At 44.1% G+C, this 22,619-nt stretch overlaps 1 protein-coding gene across 1 annotated transcript in view; it reads right to left on the reverse strand.

The window, feature by feature from the left end:
• LOC120050575 (RAB11-binding protein RELCH homolog) overlaps nt 1-22,619 on the reverse strand; it is a 68,309-nt gene that overhangs the window by 33,545 nt on the left and 12,145 nt on the right. Inside the window, exons 2-11 of the mRNA XM_038997166.1 lie at nt 16,648-16,737; nt 13,258-13,329; nt 13,069-13,121; nt 12,797-12,910; nt 12,521-12,703; nt 12,305-12,399; nt 11,604-11,876; nt 11,379-11,454; nt 11,119-11,214; nt 1,949-2,061 (exon numbers count right to left, since the gene is read on the reverse strand). Of these exons, the coding sequence (XP_038853094.1) occupies nt 1,949-2,061; nt 11,119-11,214; nt 11,379-11,454; nt 11,604-11,876; nt 12,305-12,399; nt 12,521-12,703; nt 12,797-12,910; nt 13,069-13,121; nt 13,258-13,329; nt 16,648-16,737 (1,165 nt within the window). The remainder of the gene's footprint in view (nt 1-1,948; nt 2,062-11,118; nt 11,215-11,378; nt 11,455-11,603; nt 11,877-12,304; nt 12,400-12,520; nt 12,704-12,796; nt 12,911-13,068; nt 13,122-13,257; nt 13,330-16,647; nt 16,738-22,619) is intronic.

A 22,619-nucleotide genomic window follows, 5' to 3' on the forward strand; every position in this document is an offset into this window, starting at 1 on the left:
CACCTGCCTATAGACACAACCTGTTAGGATAATCTACCTATAGAGACACAGACACAACCTGTTAGGAACACCTGCCTATAGACACAACCTGTTAGGATCACCTGCCTATAGACACAACCTGTTAGGATCACCTGCCTATAGACACTAGCTGTTAGGATCACCTGCCTATAGACACAACCTGTTAGGATCACCTGCCTATAGACACAACCTGTTAGGATCACCTGCCTATAGACACAACCTGTTAGGATCACCTGCCTATAGACACAACCTGTTAGGATCACCTGCCTATAGAGACAACCTGTTAGGAACACCTGCCTATAGACACAACCTGTTAGGATCACCTGCCTATAGAGACACAACCTGTTAGGATCACCTGCCTATAGACACTAGCTGTTAGGATCACCTGCCTATAGACACAAGCTGTTAGGATCACCTGCCTATAGACACAACCTGTTAGGAACACCTGCCTATAGACACAACCTGTTAGGATCACCTGCCTATAGACACAACCTGTTAGGATCACCTGCCTATAGACACTAGCTGTTAGGATCACCTGCCTATAGACACAACCTGTTAGGAACACCTGCCTATAGAGACAACCTGTTAGGATCACCTGCCTATAGACACAACCTGTTAGGATCACCTGCCTATAGACACGACCTGTTAGGATCACCTGCCTATAGACACAACCTGTTAGGATAATCTACCTATAGAGACACAGACACAACCTGTTAGGATCACCTGCCTATAGACACAACCTGTTAGGATCACCTGCCTATAGACACGAGCTGTTAGGATCACCTGCCTATAGACACTAGCTGTTAGGAACACCTGCCTATAGACACTAGCTGTTAGGAACACCTGCCTATAGACACAAGCTGTTAGGATCACCTGCCTATAGACACAAGCTGTTAGGATCACCTGCCTATAGACACAACCTGTTAGGATCACCTGCCTATAGACACAACCTGTTAGGATCACCTGCCTATAGAGACAACCTGTTAGGATCACCTGCCTACAGACACAACCTGTTAGGATCACCTGCCTATAGACACGACCTGTTAGGATCACCTGCCTATAGACACTACCTGTTAGGATCACCTGCCTATAGAGACACAGACACAACCTGTTAGGATCACCTGCCTATAGAGACACAGACACAACCTGTTAGGATCACCTGCCTATAGAGACACAGACACAACCTGTTAGGATCACCTGCCTATAGAGACACAGACACTACCTGTTAGGATCACCTGCCTATAGAGACACAGACACAACCTGTTAGGATCACCTGCCTATAGAGACACAGACACAACCTGTTAGGATCACCTGCCTATAGAGACACAGACACTACCTGTTAGGATCACCTGCCTATAGAGACACAGACACAACCTGTTAGGATCACCTGCCTATAGAGACACAGACACAACCTGTTAGGATCACCTGCCTATAGAGACACAGACACAACCTGTTAGGATCACCTGCCTATAGAGACACAGACACAACCTGTTAGGATCACCTGCCTATAGAGACACAGACACTACCTGTTAGGATCACCTGCCTATAGAGACACAGACACAACCTGTTAGGATCACCTGCCTATAGACACAACCTGTTAGGATCACCTGCCTATAGACACAACCTGTTAGGATCACCTGCCTATAGACACAACCTGTTAGGATCACCTGCCTATAGAGACACAGACACTACCTGTTAGGATCACCTGCCTATAGAGACACAGACACAACCTGTTAGGATCACCTGCCTATAGAGACACAGACACAACCGGTTAGGATCACCTGCCTATAGAGACACAGACACAACCTGTTAGGATCACCTGCCTATAGACACAGACACAACCTGTAGTTAATACACACACTCCATCAAGATCATCTATGATCATCAGCCTAGAAACACAGAGATAACAGCTAGGTATAAAAACCGACACCTCTGTTCGTCGTCAGGTCTCTTGATGAGATTGAAGAGGATGTGAAGGAGCTGGTCTCTCTCTTTCGGCTCTGGGTGGAGACACGCCGTACACAGGATGAGAGGAATCAACTCCTAGAGAGACAGAGGGATAGAGAGAGAGGGGGATTAGAGAGGGATATGAGAGAGAGACAGACGGATAGAGAGATGGATGGCGAGAGGGATAGAGAGATGAGAGAGAAAGATGGAGAAAGAGAGAGGGGGATGTAGAGAAGGATATGAGAGACAGAGACAGAGACAGAGACAGAGGGATAGAGATGGATGAGAGAGGGCTGGCAAGAGGGATAGAGAGATGAGAGAGATGGAGAAAGAGAGGGGCATGGATAGAGATCAGCCTGGAGTTGTGGCTCTTTGGTTTAAGCAGGGGCGGGGCAGTCAAACAGCACAGAAAGGGTTTGCAGGCCAGGGGTGGGTGCGGGGGGGGGCAATGGGTGAGATTGGGAGTTCAACAACAACACTGTAACCACCACCAACAGAAACAGGGTCAAATGAACTGGAAACGATGTGCTGTTATTATGTACATCCATGTATCAATGTCTCATGGTTTTATAATATGAATGACTGGTACCCCCTGGTTTAGACCAAGTTCCTACGTGAACAGTAAAGGTCGTGTGAAGTTCATAGGAGAACCAGCCTGGAGAGAGAGAACAAAACCTAAAGCATAGTTCCAGGATGGGACGGGCAGACAGCACTGCCTCATGGTCAAACTGTGGTTAGCTCTACTTTCCTGCCGCACACACAACCAAATTAGAGAGAGAGGATACACTGTTAAAAACACAGTTAAAAATATGTATTTTCTTTTTTGAAACCAGCAGGGTTTTCCAGCAAAGTTTCATACTTTCCTGCTGACGGTTGGCAAAATGACCAAACTCAAAGTTGAATGTTGGCAGAACAACAAAATAAAACTAAAGACGGTCTACAGTGAGAGAGGCTGGGGAATGGAGAGGGAGACCTGAAATGATTCCCTCAGCGGACGCTGGATGTCTGTAGATGCTGAGTACAACTGTCATTCATTCAAATACATATATGGATGTGCTTCACACTCAACACCCAGAGACAGATTAACAACTGTTGTGATGTGTGTTCACCAACTGTTAGAGAAAATTCAAATTTGAATTTCAAATTGAATTTGAGCGAGAACCGGCACAACAACTTCTACCCGGTCGACGATTAAGGCAGCCCGCCGGGGGGTTGGGTAAAATGTGGAAGACACATTTCGGTTGAATGCATTCAGTTGTGCAACTGACTAGGTATCCCCTTTCCCCACTTCAACCTTGTTCTATTCCAGAACCAGTGAACCCTACCCTATATTTAGACCAGGGGTGGCCAACTAGGACTTACTGCAGAACCACCATTTTCAGACCAGGGGTGGCCAACTAGGACTTACTGCAGAACCACCATTTTCAGACCAGGGGTGGCCAACTAGGATCTATTGCAGAGTGACACAATTGTAACATATTTAGACCAGGGGTGGCCAACTACGACCTATTGCAGAGTGACACCATGGTAACATGTTTAAACCAGGGGTGGCCAACTACGACCTATTGCAGAGTGACACCATGGTAACATGTTTAAACCAGGGGTGGCCAACTACGACCTATTGCAGAGTGACACCATTTTCAGTGCAAATTAAGTCATTTTAGACTATTGAGATGCAGCCTAGTCACTTTAATAATGTTTACATTACTCATATCACATGTATATACTGTATTGTATACCATCTACTGCACCTTGCCTATGCCGCTCAGCCATCGCTCATCCATATATTTATATGTACATATTCTCATTCACCCCTTTAGATGTGTGTATTAGGTAGTTGTTGGGGAATTGTTAGATTATTTGTTAGATATTACTGCACTGTTGGAACTAGAAGCACAAGCATTTTGCTACTCTCGCATTAACGTCTGCTAACCATGTTGTACGTGACCATTAACGTCTGCTAACCATGTTGTACGTGACCATTAACGTCTGCTAACCATGTTGTACGTGACCATTAACGTCTGCTAACCATGTTGTACGTGACCATTAACGTCTGCTAACCATGTTGTACGTGACCATTAACGTCTGCTAACCATGTTGTACGTGACCATTAACGTCTGCTAACCATGTTGTACGTGACCATTAACGTCTGCTAACCATGTTGTACGTGACCATTAACGTCTGCTAACCATGTTGTACGTGACCATTAACGTCTGCTAACCATGTTGTACGTGACCATTAACGTCTGCTAACCATGTTGTACGTGACCATTAACGTCTGCTAACCATGTTGTACGTGACCATTAACGTCTGCTAACCATGTTGTACGTGACCATTAACGTCTGCTAACCATGTTGTACGTGACCATTAACGTCTGCTAACCATGTTGTACGTGACCATTAACGTCTGCTAACCATGTTGTACGTGACCATTAACGTCTGCTAACCATGTTGTACGTGACCATTAACGTCTGCTAACCATGTTGTACGTGACCATTAACGTCTGCTAACCATGTTGTACGTGACCATTAACGTCTGCTAACCATGTTGTACGTGACCATTAACGTCTGCTAACCATGTTGTACGTGACCATTAACGTCTGCTAACCATGTTGTACGTGACCATTAACGTCTGCTAACCATGTGAACGTGACCATTAACGTCTGCTAACCATGTGAACGTGACCATTAACGTCTGCTAACCATGTGAACGTGACCATTAACGTCTGCTAACCATGTGAACGTGACCATTAACGTCTGCTAACCATGTGAACGTGACCATTAACGTCTGCTAACCATGTGAACGTGACCATTAACGTCTGCTAACCATGTGAACGTGACCATTAACGTCTGCTAACCATGTTGTACGTGACCATTAACGTCTGCTAACCATGTTGTACGTGACCATTAACGTCTGCTAACCATGTTGTACGTGACCATTAACGTCTGCTAACCATGTTGTACGTGACCATTAACGTCTGCTAACCATGTTGTACGTGACCATTAACGTCTGCTAACCATGTTGTACGTGACCATTAACGTCTGCTAACCATGTTGTACGTGACCATTAACGTCTGCTAACCATGTTGTACGTGACCATTAACGTCTGCTAACCATGTTGTACGTGACCATTAACGTCTGCTAACCATGTTGTACGTGACCATTAACGTCTGCTAACCATGTTGTACGTGACCATTAACGTCTGCTAACCATGTTGTACGTGACCATTAACGTCTGCTAACCATGTTGTACGTGACCATTAACGTCTGCTAACCATGTTGTACGTGACCATTAACGTCTGCTAACCATGTTGTACGTGACCATTAACGTCTGCTAACCATGTTGTACGTGACCATTAACGTCTGCTAACCATGTTGTACGTGACCATTAACGTCTGCTAACCATGTTGTACGTGACCATTAACGTCTGCTAACCATGTGAACGTGACCATTAACGTCTGAATGTGACCATTAACGTCTGCTAACCATGTGAATGTGACCATTAACATCTGCTAACCATGTTGTACGTGACCATTAACGTCTGCTAACCATGTTGTACGTGACCATTAACGTCTGCTAACCATGTTGTACGTGACCATTAACGTCTGCTAACCATGTGAACGTGACCATTAACGTCTGCTAACCATGTGAACGTGACCATTAACGTCTGCTAACCATGTGAACGTGACCATTAACGTCTGCTAACCATGTTGTACGTGACCATTAACGTCTGCTAACCATGTGAACGTGACCATTAACGTCTGAATGTGACCATTAACGTCTGCTAACCATGTGAATGTGACCATTAACATCTGCTAACCATGTGAATGTGACCATTAACATCTGCTAACCATGTTGTACGTGACCATTAACGTCTGCTAACCATGTTGTACGTGACCATTAACGTCTGCTAACCATGTTGTACGTGACCATTAACGTCTGCTAACCATGTTGTACGTGACCATTAACATCTGCTAACCATGTGAATGTGACCATTAACATCTGCTAACCATGTTGTACGTGACCATTAACGTCTGCTAACCATGTTGTACGTGACCATTAACGTCTGCTAACCATGTTGTACGTGACCATTAACGTCTGCTAACCATGTTGTACGTGACCATTAACGTCTGCTAACCATGTTGTACGTGACCATTAACGTCTGCTAACCATGTTGTACGTGACCATTAACGTCTGCTAACCATGTTGTATGTGACCATTAACATCTGCTAACCATGTGTATGTGACCATTAACATCTGCTAACCGTGTGAATGTGACCATTAACATCTGCTAACCATGTGAATGTGACCATTAACATCTGCTAACCGTGTGAATGTGACCATTAACATCTGCTAACCATGTGAATGTGACCATTAACATCTGCTAACCGTGTGAATGTGACCATTAACATCTGCTAACCGTGTGTATGTGACCATTAACATCTGCTAACCATGTGTATGTGACCATTAACATCTGCTAACCGTGTGTATGTGACCATTAACATCTGCTAACCGTGTGAATGTGACCATTAACATCTGCTAACCGTGTGTATGTGACCATTAACATCTGCTAACCGTGTGTATGTGACCATTAACATCTGCTAACCATGTTGTATGTGACCATTAACATCTGCTAACCATGTGAATGTGACCATTAACATCTGCTAACCATGTGTATGTGACCATTAACATCTGCTAACCATGTTGTATGTGACCATTAACATCTGCTAACCATGTTGTATGTGACCATTGACATCTGCTAACCATGTGTATGTGACCATTGACATCTGCTAACCATGTGTATGTGACCATTAACATCTGCTAACCATGTGTATGTGACCATTAACATCTGCTAACCATGTGAATGTGACCATTAACATGTGATTGAGATGCAGCCCAGTTGTAAGGTGCAGTGCTGGATACAGGTTGTTATTTCTCTGGTGAGATAGAAACTAAGTGAAAAATCTGTCGATTGTGCCCTTGAGCAAAGCACTTAAAAATGGGAAGTGGTACTGTTGACTATTCATGGTCCTCGGTCTCAGGAAGACCATACAGGTATTGGTCAGTACCTGGTTCCATGAAGACCATACAGGTATTGGTCAGTACCTGGTTCCATGAAGACCATACAGGTATTGGTCAGTATCTGGTTCCATGAAGACCATACAGGTATTGGGGAGTATCTTTCGGCAGTATCTTAGAGTAGGCTTGGTCTGTCTGCCATAAGTCCATTACGATGTATAAGTATTGATTGTAAAGAGGACAGGTGGCAGGCAGTTTTACTGTTACACTAATTCAGTCAGTCAAAGGTCTTTTGTTCCTAGTCACGTGTCCATGGTGTGGAGAGTGGAGAACTAAAAAAGGTGTGTCTTTGAGCTGGCAGTGGGAGGCCTACAAACAGTAGGAGCACAAAGGTGTGTGTGTGTGTGTTGATTCTGGCTGTCTAACGGACACAGAACAAAGTCCATACCCCCTGTCACCGAGGCAGAACAATCTTTTCTTCATCTTGTTTTTCCTAGATTTTGGTGGGAAGCCAGATTCTTCATAGCTGTCAGTAGATCATTAAAACAATAACTGTGATATGCAAATCACATGGACTGTGTGGTGAGCCCACCTGACTCGACCAACCACTCCTTCGCACACACCCCAATCTCACACACAAACACCATAGTGTCACACACCACAATCTCATAGATGAAGTCGAACCATAGCTAACTTCAACAAGCAAGAAACTAAAGGCGTCCACATGCTCCCAGTCGAAACGGTTTGGTAGAGTTTGTGCGTACAGTTGAAGTTGGAAGTATACATACACCTTAGCCAAATACATTTAAACTCAGTTTTTCACAATTCCTGACATTTAATCCAAGTAACAACTCCTGTCTTAGGTCAGTGAGGATCACCACTTTATTTTAAGAATGTGAAATGTCAGAATAATTGTAGAGAGAATTGTTTATTTCAGCTTTTATTTCTTTCATCACATTCCCAGTGGGTCAGAAGTTTACATACACTCAATTAGTATTTGGTAGCAATGCCTTTAAATTGTTTAACTTGGGTCAAACGTTTTAGGTAGCTTTCTACAAGCTTTCCACAATAAGTTGGGTGAATGTTTGGCCATTCCTCCTGACAGAGCTGGTGTAACTGAGTCTGGTTTGTAGGCCTCCTTGCTCGCACACACTTTTTCAGTTCTGCCCACAAATTTTCTATGGGATTGAGGTCAGGGCTTTGTGATGGCCACTCCAATACGTTGACTTCGTTGTCCTTAAGCCATTTTGCCACAACTTTGGAAGTATGCTTGGGGTCATTGTCCAGTTGGAAGACCCATTTGCGACCAACATTTAACTTCCTGACTGATGTCTTGAGATGTTGCTTCAATATATCTACATCATTTTCCTGCCTCATGATGCCATCTATTTGTGAAGTGCACCAGACCCTCCTGCAGCAAAGCATCCCCACAACATGATGATGCCACCCCCATGCTTCACGGTTGGGATGGTGTTCTTCGGCTTGCAAGCCTCCCCCTTTTTCCTCCAAACATAACGATGGTCATTATGGCCAAACAGTTCTATTTTTGTTTCATCAGACCAGAGGACATTTCTCCAAAAAGTACGATCTTTGTCCCCATGTGCAGTTGCAAACCGTAGTCTGGTATTTTTATGGCGGTTTTGGAGCAGTGGCTTCTTCCTTGCTGAGCGGCCTTTCAGGTTATGTCGATATAGGACTCGTTTTACTGTGGATATAGATACTTTTGTACCCGTTTCCTCCAGCATCTTCACAAGGTCCTTTGCTGTTGTTCTGGGATTGATTTTCACTTTTCGCACCAAAGTACGTTCATATCTAGGAGACAGAATGTGTCTCCTTCCTGAGCTGTATGATGGCTGCGTGGTCCCATGGTGTTTATACTTGCATACTATTGTTTGTACAGATGAACGTGGTACCTTCAGGCGTTTGGAAATTGCTCCCAAGGATGAACCAGACTTGTGGAGGTCTTGGCTGATTTCTTTTGATTTTCCCATGATGTCAAGCAAAGAGGCACCGAGTTTGATGGTAAGGCCTTGAAATACATCCACAGGTGCACCTTCAAATGACTCAAATTATGTCAATTAGCCTATCAGAAGCTTCTAAAGCCATGACATAATTTTCTGGAATTTTCCAAGCTGTTTAAAGGCACAGTCAACTTAGTGTATGTAAACTTCTGACCCACTGGAATTGTGATACAGTGAATTATAATTGAAATAATGTCACGCCCTGGCCTTAGTATTCTTTGTTTCCTTTATTATTTTAGTTAGGTCAGGGTGTGACATGGGGAAGGTATGTGGTTTTGTATTGTCTAGGGTGGTTGTATGGTTTAGGGGGTTAAGTAGAGTAGATGGGTTTGTGTTTAGTGTAGGTGTCTAGCTGTGTCTATGGTTGCCTGAATGGTTCTCAATCAGAGACAGATGTCATTATTTGTCTCTGATTGGGAGCCATATTTAAGACAGCCATAGGCACTAGGTTAATGTGGGTAATTGTCTATGTTGTACGTTTGTAGCTTGTGTGTGCACTTACGTTTATAGCTTCACGATTGTTTTTTGTTTCGTTTTGTTATAGTGTTCGTTGCGTGTTTTTCCCTTCTCGAAATAAAGAGAATGTATTTTGCACACGCTGCGCCTTGGTCCTCTCTCTCACCCATAGACGATCGTGACAAATAATCTGTCTGTAAACAATTATTGGAAACATTACTTGTGTCATGCAAAAAGTAGATGTCCTAACCGACTTGCCAAAACTATAGTTTGTTAACAAGACATGTGGAGTGGTTGAAAAACGAGTTTTAATGACTCTAACCTAAGTGTATGTAAACTTCCCACTTAAACTGTATATTATGATGACATTTTGTGACGTTTTTGTTCGTTTTGGACATGTGTTTTTTTGGCTGTTCAGGCACACACATTTCTTCCTGGAGGCAAGCTAACGTTCAGAGCCGATGTCCACGCCCATTCGTCAGTGATTGGTCAACAGTAGGGATTCTTCAATAAAGTTTTTGTTGTCATTCCACAAGGAGCGACTCATTTTCATGCACATGTTTTCTCTGAGAAATACTGCACCAAACATCTTAGATGGAAAATTACACGACTAAGATCTCTGCAAAAACATCAAAATGAATGACAGATTTCTTGAGTTATCTTAGATTAATTCTGACTATTTTTAGGAAGTGTATACTGGCTACTGCACATCAAGATGGACAAACAGTACTATTGCCGCTTTTTCGGTGGTGGAAGTTGGAGTCTTATTTTAAAGTGTAATGCAGTTGATTGGTGATGATGTCATGAACATGTAAAGGAGCTGACATCCATAACAGTATACTCCCTTTTTTACCTCAACATAGTGCAAAATACACATACAAACATACAAGCCTAAATGTAGGATGATTTGCTGCGGGAGATTCTGGATCTATCCCCCAAGGGCATTACAATGGCGTTCTCATTGTTTTGGTCGAGTTCGATTGATCCCTTTACCTCATATATACACAAGCAATCTTAATTACTGAAACTAGCCATTACCCCTAACGGCAGGTAGCCTAGTGGTTAGAGCATTGGACTAGTAACCGAAAGTTCGAATCCCCGAGCTGACAAGGTAAAAATCTGTCGTTCTGCCCCTGAACAAGGCAGTTAACCCACTGTTCCTAGGCCGTCATTGTAAATAAGAATTTGCTCTTAACTTAACTAGTTAAAAAGGTTAAATAAAAATAAATAAATAAAACAAATTAAAAAACATAAGCTTTTTTATACATTATCAAAATACTAGCATGGCATTGTCCTGCTCGAATTTTAATAACTAGCCAATCAGATGAGACTTATGTGTGTTTGTAGCCAGTGGCGTGGGCCTGTGTTACACCTGGATGTGAGGTCAGGTGAGGTCATGCAGATGTGGGCGTGTCCAACTCACCTGGCACAGGTGTGCAGCCATTCTCTAGAAGCAGAGAGGCATGCACAGAGCGAGACAATGGGTGAGAGAGTGAAAGAAAGACAAAAGAGAAAGCAAGAGGACAAAAAAGTGGAAGAGAGGGGGAAGGAGAGATGAGAATGTGTGAAAAACAGTGGAGACAGACGTTGAATTCCAAACTAAAGACAGAAAGAAGCCCGTGTTGATGGGAGGATGGGGGAGGAGATGAGAGAGGGGGGTACCTCTCGTTTGGCCAGGAGGACATTGGGGACGATGTGAGGGAGACAGCGACCCAACATCAGCATCACACTCTCCTCATTGTCTGCTATCCTCGACACCTAAGCGGGGGGAGAGAAGGCTAATATTAAAGAGCAAAATACACATTTTGATATTTCACTGCTCTGAGGACTACATATTTCAATGGTTTCAATAGTAGTATACTATACTCTTAGACAGAAAGCTGACACTATGGTCATGTGACTGATTAGGGGTGACCTCTGACCTCTGCCCCCAGACGACTGTCAGCTGACATCTTACAAAAGGACAACAGGGCCTGCTGGAACGCTGGTGACAACTTCCTGTCAATGAACACAAGGCGAAAAGACGAGAGAGTGAACCAGAATCAAGCTCACTCCAGTCAAGAGAAATAGAATCTGACTGTTTATTACAGGCCACTGGCTCCATCTACAGGTCACACTGAGAAACTACACTATATCTTCAGACTAACCTGTTGGGCTGGTCAAACACCACCGTCCCTCTGCACTTTAGCTTGGCATGGGGTTGTGTAGAGGTGTGTGTAGGGGAACTGACGGTCTGAGTGGGGGGGTTGCTCTCAGTGTGTGGCTTGTCAGGTTCTGAGGCTCTCCTGATGTCCAGGTACTGACCGTTGTCCAGGGGGGGCCGGGGAGGGGGAGGTGTGGATGAGGAGGAGAGGGAGTTGAGATGTGAGCCCTGGTCAGGAGGAGGGGGGGACACTGTCCTTCTCAGGCTTTGGATCTCACTGGAGGAGAGAGAAAATAAATCAGAATAGCTGTAAAGTTGTAAGGATTGCAGCCTCCTGAATAGGAGCGGCAGGTGGCCTAGTGGTTAGAGCGTTGGACTAGTAACTGAAAGGTTGCTAGATCGAATCCCTGAGCTGACAAGGTAAAAATCTGTCATTCTGCCCCTGAACAAGGCAGTTAACCCACTGTTCCTAGGCTGTCATTGTAAATAAGAATTTGTTCTTAACTGACTATTTATTTTATATGTTTTATTTATCTAAGCTAGACTGAATAGGCCCTGGGTGGACAGAGAGCTGATTGCTGAAATGCCAGTTCAAAGTTCAAGGGATAAAGGTCACATGCTGTGGCAGTGATATTTTCAAATCTAGCATCTATCTGTGACCACATAGGGTGTAGAGCCATTACCCCATCCTCTCTCAACACACACCTCTGTAGTTTCTTGACCTGGTCAGCCAGACTCTGTTTTTCCTCGTTCAGTAGACTGATCTGATACTCGAACTCCTCAACCATCTCAGTCTGCTGCTGACAGAGAAGAGGATTTGAGTAAGCATTGTGAATGGAGAGAAGGTGTGTAGACTAAATCAGTCTGAGTGGATTGTTTAGTTATAAAGTCACTGCAGAGCTCTGTATCTCACTCTCCTACCTGCTGCAAGAGATCAGGTTTCTGGACAATGTAGTTCCCAGTGAGCTCGCCTGACTCCACCCCCACGGATACATCCACTGTATCCCGTGGCGACGGAAGGGCGGAGCCACAGTTCCTGTAGATCTGTAATAGGTCGGGAGGCTTCGGAATGTTCAGGCCCACGTCGTCCCACAACTCAAAGTCCTGAACGACCGTACAAGATGGGATGATATGTTTATATACTCTATACAGCCTTATATGGCACATTAAATACTTGAATGACAAATCAAACATTACCTGGTCATCATTTTCATCAGAGAATGTGATGGCCGACAGTTTGCACTCATTCTTTAATAAATATTCATTCACAAGAAAATTTAAGGCTCGCTTCTCCAGTGGGCGGATAGGTTCCTAAGAGTATAGAGACAGATGAAACATCAATCAACTCGAAAAGTCAAGTTTTTCAAGAAACTGTCATTTTGAAGAAACATTGTGTATTCGCTGCATTGGTACTCCACAACTGCACTTCATACAGTTACTAGCAACGTGTAGGAGAGAGTCCGGCCCACCTGAATCTCAGGATCTGATTTGTAGTTCTTGTTTCTCTCCTGAGTGTCACCCTCTAGAAAGACAAAGCAACAGAACAGATGAACCCTCCCACCCCAGTGAAAGAGGGGAGGAGCTAGAGAGAAGCTCCATAAAAAGGGAGAGATGGAGAGAGGGATGACATGGAGGAGTAGAAGTGTTAAGTACGCCACCTGCTGCCTGAGTCAAGTTGGCGCGTAGAGCCTGAATGGTCTCCTTGGCTTTCCGTAGCTCAAACTCCAGCACTGGACAGGAAGTGACATCACAATACACAGGAAGGAAGTGCATCCAACCAAGGAGCAGGAACAAACAAACAAAAAGATGGCCATGAAAAATCAAACAAAAAATTGACCAAAAGAACAACATGTATTGTAAGAAGCGGAGGCAAAAAATAAATAAAGAGACTGATAAAAATAAAAACGGGAGACAAACTATGAATCTAATGGACGCATGCAGCAGAGGATCCTGGGATAGCTGACTAACAGAGAGTCCTTCAATCTATATGAGTGTCTAAGGCTGCATCCCAATAGTCTAGAGTGGCTTCCTCTACTCGTCTCCTTTACTTCATCTGCACTGATCTGAATGCAGAGGACAGGTGAAAGCAACATGGAGGAGGACACCTTCTGGGAATCTGCTTTCACCTATCGTGAGACAGGGAGAGGAAACTACTCTCCTCTACTGGGATGCAGACTATATAATATGCTAATAGCTGTCTGACCAGGGTTTTTACAATCAATAGATAAAAACGTGAGTTTGGAGTGGCGCTGCTAGCATTGTGGTTGGTCAAATAATTTGTGTTTTAATAGGATATAATATTAGGCCTATGCATGGGAGTGGATACTATAGCCGCTAATTACCCTATGCATTAACAATAATTACAGGAGAAAAATACATGTATATGAATTGTAATTACATATGCTACATTGAGAGGGGTCTAAAACCTCAAGTGATTTCCCAGTTCAAGTTTGTCTTTAGACACGAAGAAAACCACACGGGAGGAAGAGAAGCAATGGAGACCAGAGAGAACATGTTGCATGGCTGTGTACCAAAGATCTGCCGCTTCAGTACGTCAAGTCTGTCCCAGTTCAACAGGAAGCGGTCCAGACACATTTTCCCACTGCTGATCAAGAGCGCACAGGATGCAACAAAACGAAGAACAAAAGTGAAGAAGTAAAAAATAAAAACTAAGCTAAGAAAGAAGAAAGCAGAGAGCTGCTGGCCTAGAGGAGTGTTGTCCAGTATTGGAGCCACTGGGATGGGTTGGATCATAACAGCCAAAACACCCAGAGTCAGACAGCTGGGGGAGACATGTTGGGACGAGGGATGGAGAAGGAGGTTTAGGGGGGAGGAGATGCCAAACCACAGGGAGGGAGGGATGGAGGGAGGGAGGGTAGGGGTGGATGAGTAGAGGGTCTGTGGTTGTGAAGGGACCACAGCTTGCTCTGCTGCATGGTTACTGGAGAATCCTCCAGAACTCTCATCTTACAAAGCTAAAGGGTTGGAATTGACATTTGGCATTCAGAAAAGGAAAGATAACAGGCCAATTATAAGTCACATAAAGAGATGAGTTCAGATGTGGAGCTCATGGTCCTGTCATCAGCCACATAAAAACAATTAGACAGAACAAATTCTGAAGAAAAAAAAATCCCAATAGTACTTTGCATTTTATTCACAGTACTGGTCTCTAGTCATCATATATGTTCTGAGGTGAGGAGAACAAACGCTAGAATAGGCTAGGCTATATCAGTCTACACAGTAACAGAGGTCTATGTAGTGGACAGACACATTGCTCCTCTACTAGTCAGTTCCTCCTCTCTGCTCTTTAACGTATTCTGATCATCCTCTCTGCTCTTTAACGTATTCTGATCATCCTCTCTGATCTTTAACGTATTCTCTTCATCCTCTCTGCTCTTTAACGTATTCTGATCATCCTCTCTGATCTTTAACGTATTCTCTTCATCCTCTCTGCTCTTTAACGTATTCTCTTCATCCTCTCTGCTCTTTAACGTATTCTCTTCATCCTCTCTGCTCTTTAACGTATTCTCTTCATCCTCTCTGCTCTTTAACGTATTCTCTTCATCCTCTCTGCTCTTTAACGTATTCTCTTCATCCTCTCTGCTCTTTAACGTATTCTCTTCATCCTCTCTGCTCTTTAACGTATTCTCTTCATCCTCTCTGATCTTTAACGTATTCTCTTCATCCTCTCTGCTCTTTAACGTATTCTCTTCATCCTCTCTGCTCTTTAACGTATTCTCTTCATCCTCTCTGCTCTTTAACGTATTCTGATCATCCTCTCTGCTCTTTAACGTATTCAGTTCATCCTCTCTGCTCTTTAACGTATTCTCTTCATCCTCTCTGCTCTTTAACGTATTCTCTTCATCCTCTCTGCTCTTTAACGTATTCTCTTCATCCTCTCTGATCTTTAACGTATTCAGTTCATCCTCTCTGCTCTTTAACGTATTCAGTTCATCCTCTCTGCTCTTTAACGTATTCAGTTCATCCTCTCTGCTCTCTGCTCTTTAACGTATTCTGTTCATCCTCTCTGATCTTTAACGTATTCAGTTCATCCTCTCTGCTCTCTGCTCTTTAACGTATTCTCTTCATCCTCTCTGCTCTTTAACGTATTCTCTTCATCCTCTCTGCTCTTTAACGTATTCTGATCATCCTCTCTGCTCTTTAACGTATTCAGTTCATCCTCTCTGCTCTTTAACGTATTCTCTTCATCCTCTCTGATCTTTAACGTATTCTGTTCATCCTCTCTGATCTTTAATGTATTCTGTTCATCCTCTCTGATCTTTAATGTATTCAGCGAAGATTAGCTGGTGGGGGTCGTGAGAAAAGCTCAGAGAAAAACAAAGTGTGAATTTTACAACATCCAGTGACATCGACAGCTCCTGTGAGAGAAAAGAACACGGTTTCAATTACATTTAGTGCTTCATTTAAAGCAGGATGGCTTAATAAGATGGAGGTAAATCTCTCTAACGCTGTAGCCTCACTAGACAGGCCCATGGAAGGCTATGTAGGTTACTAACAGGGATATTTGAATGGGTAGGTAAATCTGGAATGGAACCACAGTGATGTCATCCTCAGCGAGCTCTACTGGGCTGGTGTGGCCTCATGATGCCACATCATACACGGCTGGAGTACTACTATGATGTCATAAATGCCTGGAGTTCTACTGTGACATAAAGGGCTGGGTGTGTACTGTGACATCATAAAGGGCTGGAGTGCTACTGTGACATCATAAAAGGCTGAATTTACACTAACAACAAAGAGCTGTAGTTATACCGAGACATCATAAAGGGCTGTAGTTATACCGTGACATCATAAAGGGCTGTAGTTATACCGTGACATCATAAAGGGCTGTAGTTATACCGTGACATCATAAAGGGCTGTAGTTATACTGTGACATCATAAAGGACAAGGAAAGGTCCAGTATACACTGCTGTCTGTATTTCTATCCCTTCCCCTGCTCTTTTCTGTCTGTTGTTTCTCTTTTTCTCTCCTTCTTCATGTCCGTCTCTCGATCTCTGCCCGGTCAGGACAGGTACAGCTCGTCTTACCTGCCACCCTCTCGTCCGACTCCCGGTTCCCGTCGTCAGAGTAACGGGCGAAGTCCAGAGAGTCCAACGTGCTGATGCTGCCCGCTCGGTCTGGCAGGGGAAAGGCACAGAGAAAGCAATCAAATCATTCAGCCCATTCATATAGTGATCATTACAGAATTCACCACATCACCCTGGATATAAACAGCTTGGGAGAAATCACAACAGACAACATAACACTATATGTGGAGAGTGGACAGGAGAGGACATGGGGGTAGACAACACCCAAACCGGTTTGTTTTCTGGGTTATACATCATCCTGAGGGGTATCCTACCAAGCAGGTTTGAGGAGTTAGCGAGGTAACTTTGGTAAACTCTGAGTTCAACTCGAGATAACCGGTCATATAAAAAGAAGCTCACCTTTAAGCCAGGTACATTTCTACGGCAACAAATCCTTCAGAACTAACCTGCTCCGGCGCAGGCTAACTCACAGCTAACTCCACTAATGACAGAATCGTTTTAAACTTCACGTAATGTAACCCTTTTGTATGACTTAATAAAAATAAATATTGCACACCAATGACAGCATTAACGATAAGGTATAAAATAAAGATGGCACTTTCACACCATAGCCTACTGAATTTGCACGATATCATAATGAAAGAAAAGTTTGTCACAAAAGAAAATGTGTCACTGACTCGCCCATGGATTGATGTTTCAGCATTGTCTGAATGAAGAGTTCACGGTTAGCCTTACATGCTGACCAGAACGGATACGTCGCGTGTGCGAGCGTCGCAAAATACATTTAGAAATCCATGTTATTCAATTATTGCGCCAAGGAGCGTCTGCGTTGCCAAGGGCTAAAATAGAAGTCAAGTTCTATTTCTAACGCAGATCGTGCTGCAGTTCCTGCCTCTCCCATCTCCTCATTGGTTTATAGAAGCAGGTACCCACGTGCCATCTCCTCATTGGTTATACCCACGTGGGTGATTGAAAGACAAAAGTTTTTGCCGGTTGTCGTGGTAATACTATGAAAGTGTAGATGCCAATCACCATATAAGTTCAAAGATGAAACAGCCTGGAAAGAGGAGAGATGACTAGAAACGATTCGGTTGGCCGTTTTATGTGTGGATTAATTGTCGGAGTAGAGGACCTTGTGCATTTCAGGTAAAATAACAACTCAATGTTTATATCACAGGACAAATTAGCTAGCAACAGCAAGCTAGCTAAATAAGACAAATTAGCTAGCAAGTGCAAGCTAACTAACTAAATTGCCATACATGTTTAATGCTTTTCGACCTGTCCCAAAATTAATGTCATTGGTTCAGCATTTGTTTTGATATTTTAACCTGCGTGTCGTGATCGCGTTTGGTGTATGGGGACAACATAAATGTGCGCACGCGCGCAGCCGGTTTGGGTTCCGTGTTAGTAAACCCTGACTAGATCTAGCTTGCTTGGTTGGATACCGCTCTGGTTTCAGAAACAGATTCCCAAACAATGGAGACGCAGGCCTAGATGTAGAATGTGATACGAATCAAATAATCAAAAGTGTCTGAATACTTATGTAAATGTAATTTTTCCGTTTTTTATTGTTAATACAAAACCTGTTTTTGCTTTATCCTTATGGGGTAGTGTGTGTAGATTGATGAGGGAGGCTGTATCATAACATGTGGAAAAAGTGAAGGAATCTGAATACTTTCCAAACACACTATATCTATTTGTTTTCAAGGAACTCAATCTGGCTTTAAACTTAGTCTTGAAAGTTGTAATAGTAGAATGCACAAGGTGTCATTTCTAAATTGGGTGGTGCATCATCAGTTCCTCTTGTCAGGTCAGTCATTGCAGACCTTAGAGAGCTATTTATAACTTGTCAGAAATGTTCATGTTCAGATCTTCCGTGTTAAGCGAGCAGTGTGTCAAGAAGCAGTGCGGCTTGGCAGGGTCGTGTTTCGGAGGATGCATGGCTCTCGACCTTCGCCACTCCAGAGTCCGTTAGGGAGTTGCAGTGATGGGACAAGACTAACTACCAATTGGATATCACAACAATCGGTAGAAAAAGGGGGTAAAAGAAAGTGAATACACATTAGACATAGTAAAATGTATAGAATTACCGGAATATTTCCCTTAAAACCGCTTCATTTTCTTTGCACCTCAAGACAAAATGTGTAGAATTACAGGAAATAAGCGTTAAACCTGAAAAAGCGGCAATAGTACCATTTGTCCATTTTGAGACGCCGTAGCCAGTATACACTTCCTCAAAATAGTCTGAATTCATCTAAGATAACTCAAGAACTCTGTCATTAATTTTGACGTTTTTGTAGAGATCTTAGTGGCGCAATTTTACATCTAACTATGATGTTTGGTGCAGTATCAAATGTGCAAATGTGCATGAGGATCAGTCATTTCTCGTTGAATGACAACAGGCATTTCACTGAAGAACTCCTACTGTTGACCAATCGCCGACAAGGGGGAGTAGATTTTGGCTGCCGGCTTCGGCTTGCCTTGAGAAGAAAAAAAATCTTGTGTGCACGAACAGCCGAAAAAAAGCCTTGCCGAAGTCCAAAACGAACAACAACACTAAATGTTGCCCTAACATGCAAACTGCTCCCAACTGTTTCAGCTGGGAAGCATGCGGACGCCTTTAAGGCCCCTTCTCTACTTACCAAACCAGAGGTGATGCCACAGTAATGAATGTGAGTCACACGGTCAGATCTGTGGCCACACAAAGCACACACACACACACACTCAGTCCTGTGACTGCCAAGGGAGGGTGTGTGTGAGAGAGTGTCCATTCACTGCCAACATGTTTGGAACCCTTTCTTGTGTGTGTGTGTGTGTGTGTGTGTGTGTGTGCCCATGGCTTATATTGTCCTCTCTTGTGTTTGAGAACAGACAGCCTGAGATTTCATATGGCCCCATCTTTCCAGTATGCTCCCTGCCAATCAATGAGTGCAGTACTTTGTGGGACGCTAATTGCATCAACATTCTCAGTGTCTATTTGGCTGGGGGGTGTTGAGGACACTCTGGTGCTTCAGACAGATCTCAGAATGTCTGGAATCTGTAGGGGATGACAGGATCTTTCACAAAGTGGAGGAGAGGGGGGAGTGAGAAACAGTGAGAGGGGGGGAGTGAGAGTGAGAGAGAGACTCTAGGCCTGGCTGGCCCAACAAGTGTCTGATTGTCATCCCCACAGTGACCGTACGTACATATCCCAACCAGAAGCCATGGATGACAGGCAACATCCGCACCGAGCCAAAGGCTAGATGCTCCTTATAGGACACATCACTGCACTCGATACTCTTCTGTAAACTGGTCATCTCTGTATACCCGTCACAAGACCCACTGGTTGTTGCTCATTTATAAAACCCTCTTAGGCCTCACTCCCCCCTATCTGAGATATCTACTGCAGCCCTCATCCTCCACATACCAAACACCCAGTCACATTCTGTTAAAGATCCCCAAAGCACACACATCCCTGGGTTGCTCGTCTTATCAATTCGCTACAGCTAGCGACTGGAACGAGCTGCAACAAACACTCAAACTGGACAGTTTTATCTCAATCTCTTCATTCAAAGACCTTATCATGGACACTCTTACTGACAGTTGTGGCTGCTTTGCATAATGTATTGCTGTTTCTGACTTCTTGCCCTTTGTGCTGTTGTCTGTGCCCAACAATGTTTGTACACTTTTGTGCTGCTACCATGTTGTGCTGCTGCCATGTTGTGGTCATGTGTTGCTACCATGCTGTGTTGTCATGTGTTGCTGCCATGCTATGTTGTCGTCTTAGGTCTCTCTTTAGGTAGTGTTGTCTCTGGTCTTGATTTGTGTTTTGTCCTATATTTTTATTTAATTTATTTTAAAATCTCAGCACCCGTCCCTGCAGGAGGCCTTTTGCCTTTTGGTAGGCCGTCATTGTAAATAAGAATGTGTTCTTAACTGACTTGCCTCGTTAAATAAAGGTTCAATTAAAAATTAAAAATAAATAGAGCTGCCGCCTTAAAGGAGCGGGACACTAATCCGGACGCTTATAAGAAATACTGCTATGCTCTCAGACAATCCATCAAACAGGAAAAGCGCCAATACAGGACTAAGATTGAATCGTACCACACCGGCTCTGACGCTCGTCGGATGTGGCAGGGCTTGAAAAATATTATGGACTAAAGGGAAGCACAGCCACGAGCTTCCCAGTGACACGAGCCTACCAGACGAGCTAAATGCCTTTTATGCTCACTTCGAGCCAAGCAACACTGAAGCACGCATGAGAGCACCAGCTGTTCCAGACAACTGTGTGATCACGCTCTCCGTAGCCGATGTGAGCAAAACCTTTAAAACAGGTCAACATTCACAAAGCCGTGGGGCCAGATGGATTACCAGGACGTGTACTCAAAGCATGCACAGACCAACTGGCTAGTGTCTTCACTGACATTTTCAACCTCTCCCTGACTGAGTCTGTAATACCAACATGTTTCAAACAGACCACCAAAGTCCCTGTGCCCAAGAAAGCGAAGGTAACCTGCCTAAATGATTACCGCTGCGTAGCACTCATGTCGGTAGCCATGAAGTGCTTTGAAAGGCTGGTGATGGCTCACATCAACGCCATCATGCCAGAAACCCTAGACCCACTCAAACTTGCATACCACCCCAACAGATCCACAGATGATGCAATCTCTATTGCACTCCACACTGCCCTTTCCCACCTGGACAAAAGGAACACCTATGTGAGAATGCTATTCAGTGACTACAGCTCAGCGTTCAACACCATAGTGCCCACAAAGCGTATCACTAAGCTAAGGACCCTGGGACTAAACACCTCCCTCTGCAACTGGATCCTGGACTTCCTGACGGGCCACCCCCAGGTGGTAAGGTAAGGCAGCAACACATCTGCCACGCTGATCCTCAACACAGGGGCTCCTCAGGGGTGCGAGCTCAGTCCCCTCCTGTACTCCCTGTTCACCCACAACTGCGTGGCCAAGCACGACTCCAACACCATCATTAAGTTTGCTGACGACACAACAGTGGTAGGCCTGATCACCGACAAGACAACCTATAGGGAGGAGGTCAGAGACCTGGCAGTGTGGTGCCAGGCCAATAACCTCTCCCTCAATGTGAGAAAGACAAAAGAGCTGATAGTGGACTACAGGAAAAGGAGGGCTGAACAGGCCCTCATTAACATCGACGGGGCTGAAGTGGAGCGGGTTGAGAGTTAAGTTCCTTGGTGTCCACATCACCAACAAACTATCATGGTCCAAACACACCAAGACAGCTGTGAAGAGGGCAGGACAACACCTTTCCCTCCTCAGGAGACTAAAAAGATATGGCATGGGTCCCCACATCCTCAAAAAGTTCTACAGCTGTACCATCGTGGGCATCGGTTGCATCACCACCTGGTATGGCAACTGCTCGGCATCTGACCGTAAGGTGCTACAGAGGGTAGTGTGTACGGCCCAGTACATCACTGGGGCCAAGCCTCCTGACATCCAGAACCTCTATACCAGGCAGTGTCAGAGGAAGGCCAAAAAAAATTGTCAAAAGACTTCAGTCATAGACTCTCTCTGCTACAGCACGGGAAGTGGTACCAGAGTGCCAAGTACCAGAGTGCCAAGTCTAGGACCAAAAGGCTCCTTAACAGCTTCTACCCCCCAGCCATAAGACCGCTGAACAATTAATCAAATGGTCACCCGGACTATTTATAAAAACAATTAATTGTCATGCAAATAGCCACGGTTATTGTCATAAATTGTCATTTTAATTTAAAAAAATATGTTTTGAGCTTGTAATGCATCTTAGAAAATTGGCTACGACATACCTAATGAATGCAACACTGGTGACACCCCTGGCTCAAACTAATGGCTCTGACCACTGGGAACTGTTGGAAATGAAGGTTCTCCTCCCAACCGTGCCGATCTGCTCTTAATATGATCACCAAATCTACCCAATTCATGTCAAACTTAAAACTGTTATTGGCTAAACTTTATCTACCTGAATCCCTCCTT

Source organism: Salvelinus namaycush, chromosome 7, assembly GCF_016432855.1.
Source record: "Salvelinus namaycush isolate Seneca chromosome 7, SaNama_1.0, whole genome shotgun sequence".
NCBI lineage: Eukaryota > Metazoa > Chordata > Actinopteri > Salmoniformes > Salmonidae > Salvelinus > Salvelinus namaycush.